The 7,464-nt window shown below is 67.6% G+C and overlaps 1 protein-coding gene across 1 annotated transcript; it reads left to right on the plus strand.

Moving 5' to 3' along the window:
- The first annotated feature begins 1,631 nt into the window (after positions 1–1,631).
- OS9 (OS9, endoplasmic reticulum lectin) lies at positions 1,632–7,459 on the plus strand. The gene is made up of 15 exons (XM_026056940.1): positions 1,632–1,808; positions 3,335–3,511; positions 3,814–3,877; positions 4,002–4,078; positions 4,257–4,355; positions 4,481–4,682; positions 4,768–4,896; positions 5,156–5,256; positions 5,414–5,456; positions 5,589–5,677; positions 6,044–6,295; positions 6,382–6,577; positions 6,763–6,930; positions 7,039–7,151; positions 7,331–7,459. Exons 1-15 carry the CDS (start codon positions 1,641–1,643, stop codon positions 7,457–7,459), a joined length of 2,007 nt encoding a protein of 668 aa, XP_025912725.1. The 5' UTR covers positions 1,632–1,640.
- Positions 7,460–7,464: the final 5 nt, after the last annotated feature.

Consider the following 7,464-nt stretch of genomic DNA (forward strand, 5'->3'; position numbering starts at 1 on the left):
CGCGGAGGTGGGGGGAGCCCAGACAAAGGCAGTGGAGAACAAAGGAAGGGGGGGGCAAAGGCGGCTGGGAATGGGGGGGGCCGGGCTGCACCCCCAGGCTGGGTCCCATTTACTGGGGCAGATCCCAGCTGGCAGTGAGGGATTTTGCCCCGGGGGTGGGGGGAATGAGGGGTGCTGGGTGCATGGGGCCCAGGAGTCCTGAGTCTCGACCCCCCCCCGGGGCAGACCCCCGGTGGGGCAGGTCCTGGGGGATCTGCCCCACACCAGGCCCGGGGCCTGCTCTGTGCCAGCCCCTGGCGCCCCCCCCCCCCAGGCAGGGAAACTGAGGCAGAGGAGGGGCTGGGGCCACAGCAGCTCCCAGTTGAGGCAGGGGATTTATTAGCTCCATTTGAAACATGGGATTAACCCCCCCCCCCCCCGCCCTGCCATGGCCCCCCTGAGCCCTGCCACTAATGGCATTAGCAGCCCGAGCCCTAATTGTGGCTAATCCCATGGCAATTCCAGGTCTCCAGCTGCTCTGGGGCTAGGGGGGGGCTGAGCCAGGGCCCAGCGGGAGGGAGTGTGTGGGGGGATGGTGGGCACCAAGCTCCGGCACAGGCATGACAAGCCGGGCTTTGTGCCCACGCCGAGAGCCTGCCACAATGTCCCCATTGAGGCCACGGGCGCAGGCAGCTGCTGGCACCGCAGGGCCAGGTCTGGGCCCGCCTGGGGCCCGGCTGCCTCCAGCTGCCGCCAGCGTGGGGGGAACAAGAGGGACGGCGCTCAACAAGGGCTGGGCTGGGGGTCCATGGTAGCAGGGAAAAGGGGGGCAATGAGAGCAGAGAGGGTCACACACGTGTGTGCATGGGCTGGGCTCATATGTGTGTCCCCCCCCAGCATGGCAGGGACAGTCCCCAGGCTGCTGGGCTGGCGGGTGGAGGGGGCCTGTCCTTGACCAGTGCATAGCTGTGGCTGTGGCCGTGGTGGGGGCACCTGGTGGCCTGGGCCAGGGTTACTCTGCACTGTGGCAGGTCACATCCCCTCGATGTAGCAGGGACGGTCCCCAGGCTGCTGGACTGGGGGAGCCTGGCCTTGCCCAGTGCGTGGCCATGGCCGTGGCCAGGCCATGGCGGGGGGGCACTAGGTGGCCAGGCCCAGGCCACCCTGCCCCATGGTGAGTCATGCCCCCCCCGACGTGGCCTGGGCCTGCTCCCTCGCCCACGAGTGTCCCCCAACCGGGCTCTGCGGTCACGTGATGCAGCCGGATCGTCCCCCCTCTCCCCAGGATGCTCTGGCGCCCCCTCGACCAATCAGAGCCCCGGGATCGCCTGTATCCTTCTCCACCAATAGGGAGCCAGCTGGCTCCCCTCCGCCCTAGCCCTTTAAGAGCCCGGAGCTACGTCATCGGGGCCAACTGGTCCTCTTCCCTCCGATTGGCTACCGCCTGCGCTGATTCAGCCCCAGCGCTTCACCCCGAGGGAGGGGCTTCCGTCCTCCCACCGCGGCCTCAGTCCCGACGGCGTCATCGCCGCGCAGCGACCAATAGAAGGCGCTCTCGGCCCTGACGGGCGGGCGGGCTGTCCAACCGCCGCGCGCGGCGCCGGGAGGCGGGGCGGGCGCGAGGAGGCGGCGGGCGGAAGCGGCGGGCGGCCGGGGGGAAGATGGCGGAGCGGTGGGGCCCGTGGCCGGCGCCGGTGCTGCTGGCGGTGCTGGCGGTGCTGGGCCCGGGGCGGCCGCTGTGCGGGGCCCGCGCCGCCCTCAACCTGCAGGAGCTGAGCGAGCTCAAGTACGGCATCGAGATCCTCGCCGAGCCCGTGCTGGCCGGGCAGGTGCGGCCGCGGCACCGCGGCGGGGGGCGCCGGGCCTGGGCTGCGCCGGGCCTACGGGGGCCGGGGGGGGGACCGGGGACGGGCTCGGGCTCGGGCCTGCCTGGGGGTCGTACCGGGGCGGGGGGATACCCGGGCCGGGAAGGGTCCCTGGGCTTGTCTGGGTGTCGTAGCGGCACCGGTAGGGGGGTACCTGGACCGAGGCGGGTCCCCGGACCTCCCTGGTGGTCGTGTCCGTACCAAGGGGGCGATACCGGGGCCGAGGGGGGGTCACCGGGCCTCTCTAGGGGTCATACCGGGACGGGGGGGGCTCCAGGGAGAAACAGGCCAACACCGGGGGTGACACTGGGGCTGTCCTGGGGGGGTGGAATTAGGCCAGGGGACACTGGGGTCGCTGGGGTGAGGGGACATCTAGCCCGTCACGGGGGGGGGGGCTGGGAGCACTGGGAGCACTGGGGGAGGGCTGCTTCGGGAGGGGGGTCCAGGGCCGGACTGGCGGGGAGCTGGGGGAGGCACCTGGCTCGACTGGACAGGTCCCGGTGGGAGCTATGACCAAGATGGGAAGAGAACTGGGAGTGCTGGGCAGGGGCACTGGGACTAGGGCAGGGAACTGGTTGAACTGAGCCAGCACCGAGGAGGAACGAGGCTGGGGGGGCGTTACTGTCACGTGAAGAGAGGGAAAGGGATAATCAAGGTTTGCCTGCCAGAGCCCTCCTCAAAAGGACTTTCACTGGGTCGGGTTTACAAAGTTGATCAAAATAAACAAATTATTAAAGCGACAGATCAACAAGTTCAGGGTTGCCGGTGATAAATGCACTTACTGCAACAAATTCTACTTTTTTTGAGCTCAAACTGATAATTAAGCGTTTCCAACAATGGTATTTTTCCTGGGGTTACGTCCGACGTTGTCAGAGGCGCAAACCTTACCAAAAAGGCGTCCCTGTTTTGGGGAGGAGAGAGGTCCAGGTCCGTTGACCCGTCCGTAGGTTTCTGTTCTCGTCCTTGAAATGGAGGAACAGTTACGCGCTGAATTTATGCTCTTGGTGAGGGGGGGCTGAGTCAAACACTGTGGGACGTTTGGTCCTTGTCGAGCACAGCAGAGGGTGTCGTTAGCTGCTGGCCTTTTTTTGCTTTTGCCCTTATCAAGAACGTCAGGCTGCAAGACTCCCGCCTTGCCCCCGGTGTCGTTCTGGGTGGAGCAATGTTGAGTGGTGAGACCTCCGCCTCACCCCGGGCACTGCCTCATCCCTCACCGGTGTTTCGGGAGGGGGGAGCTGGGGCACGGGGAAGAGACGGGGCTGTGATTTGCCCCGAGGTCCCGGGGGGATGGAACTGCGACCGGCCCCCCGTCCCCTGCGGCACAGCACGGCCTCCCCGCGCCAGCGCCCGCCACGTACCTGGTGCCAGGCCGGACCCCGGGCTTCCCAGGCTTGTCCTTGCGCCACGAGGAGTGATGGCAGCAGCGCCGCGGGCTCGTCCTCCCCGCTCTGGCCCCACCGCCACGCACCCCTGTCGATGCCCTTCCCCAGAGGCAGGCAGAGGACGTGGTGACTGTGGCATCAAAGTTCAAGCAGCGATATGAGTGTCGCCTCCCCCCCGCTGCTGTGCGGCGCCAGCCCGATCCCGAGGAGGAAGCGCAGCTCTACAATGGCTCCGGCATCGCCGAGCTCCTGCGCCCCATGGGGGCTGCCCCCTGCCTCGTCAAGGTGGGGGGCCAGGGGGATGGCGGGGTCAGCTGGGGGGGTGCAGGGGGGCTGCCTGTGGGTCACAGGGATGGTGGGGGCGTGGGGACCTGCCCCTGAGCTGGGGGGATGGTGGGATCCCACTGGGGGAGCAGGGCCCTGCCCATGGGGTGGGGGGGACGGGGTCACCCAGGAGCACGGCGATCCTCCTGGAGGGCCAGGAAGGGGGATGGAGTCACCCCAGGGCGGTGGGAGTCACCCGGGGCCTATGTCACCCCTTGGAGCCCATCCCGGTCCCAGCCCCGGGTCCTGCCTGTCTCTTCCAGACCAAGGACTGGTGGACGTACGAGTTCTGCTACGGGAAGCACATCCAGCAGTACCACGTCGAAGGTATCCCCACGCGTGGCCCGTGCCCGCGGGCGGGTGACCCTGAGCGCAGCCAGGGACGGCGAGAGGGGCAGAGTGCCGGGCTGGCCCCGGTGCTGCCCGCGCGACTCCGTCTCTCTTGCCGCAGAGTCGGAGATCAAAGGCGACGTCCTGTTTCTCGGCTACTACCAGTCGGCGTTCGACTGGGACGATGAGACGGCCAAGGTTCGTGCTTCCCTCCGGGCCCCGCGTGCAGCCGCAGGGCTGATTGGGGGCCGCCGCGTCCCCTCTGTGCCCTTGTGGGAGGGACCCAACGCCGCGGGGGCTGCGCAGCCCTTTACGAGACGCCGGAGGATCTCCGCGGGGAGCGCGGCCCCGCTCCCAGCCCGCTCTCTGCCCCCAGGCCTCCAAGCAGCACCGGCTGAAGCGGTACCACAGCCAGAGCTACGTGAACGGCTCCCAGTGCGACCTCACCGGGCGAGCCAGGGAGGCCGAAGTCAGGGTAAGACGGGGGCCACGGTGCTGGGCAGGGGCTGGAGGTGCCACGGTGGCCCCCATGTCCCCATGTGGGTGGCCGTGGCTGGGAGGGGGGGAGAACGTGGCTGATGTCTCTTGCCCTGGGCGCAGTTCCTGTGCGAGGAGGGCGCTGGGGACTACATCGCGAGGGTGGACGAGCCCCAGTCCTGCTCCTATGTCCTGACCGTCCACACCACCCGCATCTGCCACCACCCCTTCCTGCGCCCGCCGGCCAGCGCCACCCCCCAGCCCATCCTGTGCCAGCCGGCCCTCAGCCCGGCCCAGTACGTGGAGTACGTCCGGGCCCAAGTCTGTGAGTATCGGGGACCCCCGGGCACGCGGCCGGCCCCGGCATGGATCTCCGGGGGTGACGAGTCCCTTCTGTCTTGCTTTTCCAGCCGACACCAAGCGAAAGGTGGAGGAGATCTCGGAGGAGCTGAAGACGCTGGACACGAGGCTGTGGAGCGAGAAGGACCCCGAGGCCCCTGCGCAGCCCCCCGAAGGAGCCACAGCGGCCCACGGTGACGGTACAGCCCACGTCCCCCGAGCCTCGGTCCCCTCCTCACCCGGCTGCGCGTCCCCTCGCTGGGCTCGGGGAGGCCCTGGCAGTGCCCGTAGGCGCAGGATCACCGCTCCTGCTCTGCCCTCTCGGCCCGGGAGCTGCCATGGGCGTTTGCCAGCTCTGGCAGCGGGTTCGGGGCCGGGCTGGTGGCCTGTGGTGGCTGGGGGTGCCAGTGCCACGCCTCCGTGGTGCCAGCTTTGCCCATCCCCTCCCTCCTGTGCCAGCTGCTCCGGGGGACGAGCTGGACGCAGCCAAGGATGCCGCCTTCTGGGAGCGGGTGCACGAGGTGACAAGCAAAGCCAGCGGCCAGCAGGACGGTGCCAAGGTGAGTCCCCGGTGTCCTCGGGCCCTTGTGCTCCCACAGCACATGGCTCCTGCGGCCACGTGCCAGGATGGGTTGGGGCCAGGCGTGTGTCACGTTGACTGTGGAGCGAGAGGGGTGTGATGTGGGCTCCCGCTCCACCACCCCATCCTTCCCGCAGGAGGAAGAGCCGGCCACGAAGCAAGCAGAGAGTCATGTGGCTGGTGAGTATCTGGCAGCGTCCACAGGCCGGGGTGGCTGGACACTGCCGCTCCATCCCCTCCGTGGCAGGTGCCCTGCATGGGATGCAGACGTTAGTCAGCTACATTCTTCCTGGTTTTGTGGCCGTCTTTTAGAAAACCGGAAGAAAATCCACTTCAAAGTGATCAGGAACCCTGGGGACCTGCTGCAGTTCATCGAGGAGCTGAAGGAGAACACCAAGAAGGTGGGCCACGGCCCATGGCTTGGCTGCAGGCACACCCATGGGTGATGGGACCCTGGGGTGGGGGACGTTCCCATGCTTCCATCCCTGTTTGGCTGCGGCAGCTCTTTGTGTCCCGCTCTGTGACTTGGTTTCCCCGTTGGCAATGCCATTTCGCCCACGAGGGACGTTCACATAGGTCAGGTGCCGCAGTCATGGGGTGCCTCAGCTCCCAGCCCCTTCTCACTCCATCGGGGCCAGGATTTTGCCCTCCGAAGGGATTTAGGCACTTGCTGCCCCTGCCAGCCTGTCCTGGGCTTAAGGCCTGCAGTAGCCCTGGACCATGGTGTGGTGGTTCCCACGTGGCTGAGCCCTCCTCTGCATGTCCAGGCTAGGGAGAAAGCGGTCGAGGAGGAGGTGGCAGAGAAGAGCCCAGAGCCCCCAGTCCCTGAGGAGCCCCCGGCCACGGCAGCCGATGGGGAACGCCCAGAGGAGGAGGAAGACGATGAGGAAGAAGGGGACCTTCTGCACGGCTTCGAGAAGGAACTGGAAGCTGTGCTGCTGCCCCGGGACCAGATGGCCCAGCTGAAGGAGGAAGTTAAGACAGAAATGGAGAAGGAGTTTGACAACATCATCAATGAGGTGAGCTGCCGCGCGGCCCCACCGTGGCGCTGGTGGGACCGGACCCCGTCCTTGTCCCCTGCTGAGCCTCTGCCCCGTGCCCGCAGGTGGAGGACGAGCTGGAGACAGAGGGGCTGAAGGGGGAGTTTGACCGTAATCAGGCGTCCAAGTCCTTAGCCTCCACCCTCAACCGCCTCATGGACAAGCTGGATGGGGGCCGCCCCAGCAAGGCAGCAGAGAAAGAGGAAGAGGAAGGTCCCAGGAGCAAGGCCAGGCCCAGCCCCCCGGCCGAGCAAGCACCCGGTTCGTCCTCAACTGCCGGTGCAGCCGTGTCCTGGAGGGGACAAAGCTGCCACCCCGGGCTGGTCCCGTCTCTCTAATTCCTAAACCCACCCAAGGGGTGGTTTTGGGGTGCTGGGGGCAACCAGGCACCCCCATCCCGTGCACCCGGGAGGGAGGCCCTGACGCGGCCCCTCTCCCCCTCGCAGACGCCAGCTTGGACGGACGTGTCCGGGTGCAGGTGAGCAGGATCAGGCCCGGCAGCGCCCAGCACCGGGAGCCCCGCGTGCGGGAAATGGGCCGGGACAACCCGCAGCTGCACCACATTGAGAGCGAAGTCCGGGAGCTGCTGGCCAAGGAGGGCCTCAGGGCCGAAGGTACCGTCGTGTGGTGCTGGGGAGCCCAGGTGTCCAGGGCCGGGCAGGGCTGGGGCTACTTCTCCGTGCTGGTGCCAGGCTCCCACTGGCATATCCTCCTTCCTGCAGGGAAAATTGAGATCAAGATTGTGACGACGGGGGGGCCGGGTGACGAGGACGATACGCACTGGCTCTCAGATGAGGACACCAAGAACCTCAAGGACATCTTCTTCAACATCCTGGTGAGCAGGGAAACCGAGGCACGGGGCTGGGGCAGACGGACACGGCCTGGAGCTGCAGCCGCTTCTCTGGGGGAGACCAAGGCCCTGTGCAGCAGGGGCTGGGGGGGTCCCGGTGCCCCCGGTGGGGGTCCTGGTGCCCACGGCGGGGGTCCCGGTGCCCACAGTGTCTCCCCCCCCAGATCCAGGGCACGGAGGAGGCGCAGAAGGAGCGGCGGCGGCAGCAGGCGCTGGAGGACAACTACCGCTTCGTGTGGGGGCGCCGCGACGAGCCTCAGCCCCCCGGGGACTCCGAGGACCCAGATTTCTGACCCCC

This window comes from Apteryx rowi, unplaced genomic scaffold, assembly GCF_003343035.1.
Source record: "Apteryx rowi isolate R43461 unplaced genomic scaffold, aptRow1 scaffold_1345, whole genome shotgun sequence".
Classification (NCBI taxonomy): domain Eukaryota; kingdom Metazoa; phylum Chordata; class Aves; order Apterygiformes; family Apterygidae; genus Apteryx; species Apteryx rowi.

Excerpts from the sequence above, each read along its gene's own strand:
- OS9 (XM_026056940.1), top strand. The coding sequence starts at position 1,641 with ATGGCGGAGCGGTGGGGCCCGTGGCCGGCGCCGGTGCTGCTGGCGGTG. Across the intron at positions 6,578-6,762 it reads CCCGGCCGAGCAAGCACCCG|ACGCCAGCTTGGACGGACGT; the intron begins GTTCGTCCTCAA and ends TCCCCCTCGCAG. Across the intron at positions 6,931-7,038 it reads GGAGGGCCTCAGGGCCGAAG|GGAAAATTGAGATCAAGATT; the intron begins GTACCGTCGTGT and ends TCCTTCCTGCAG.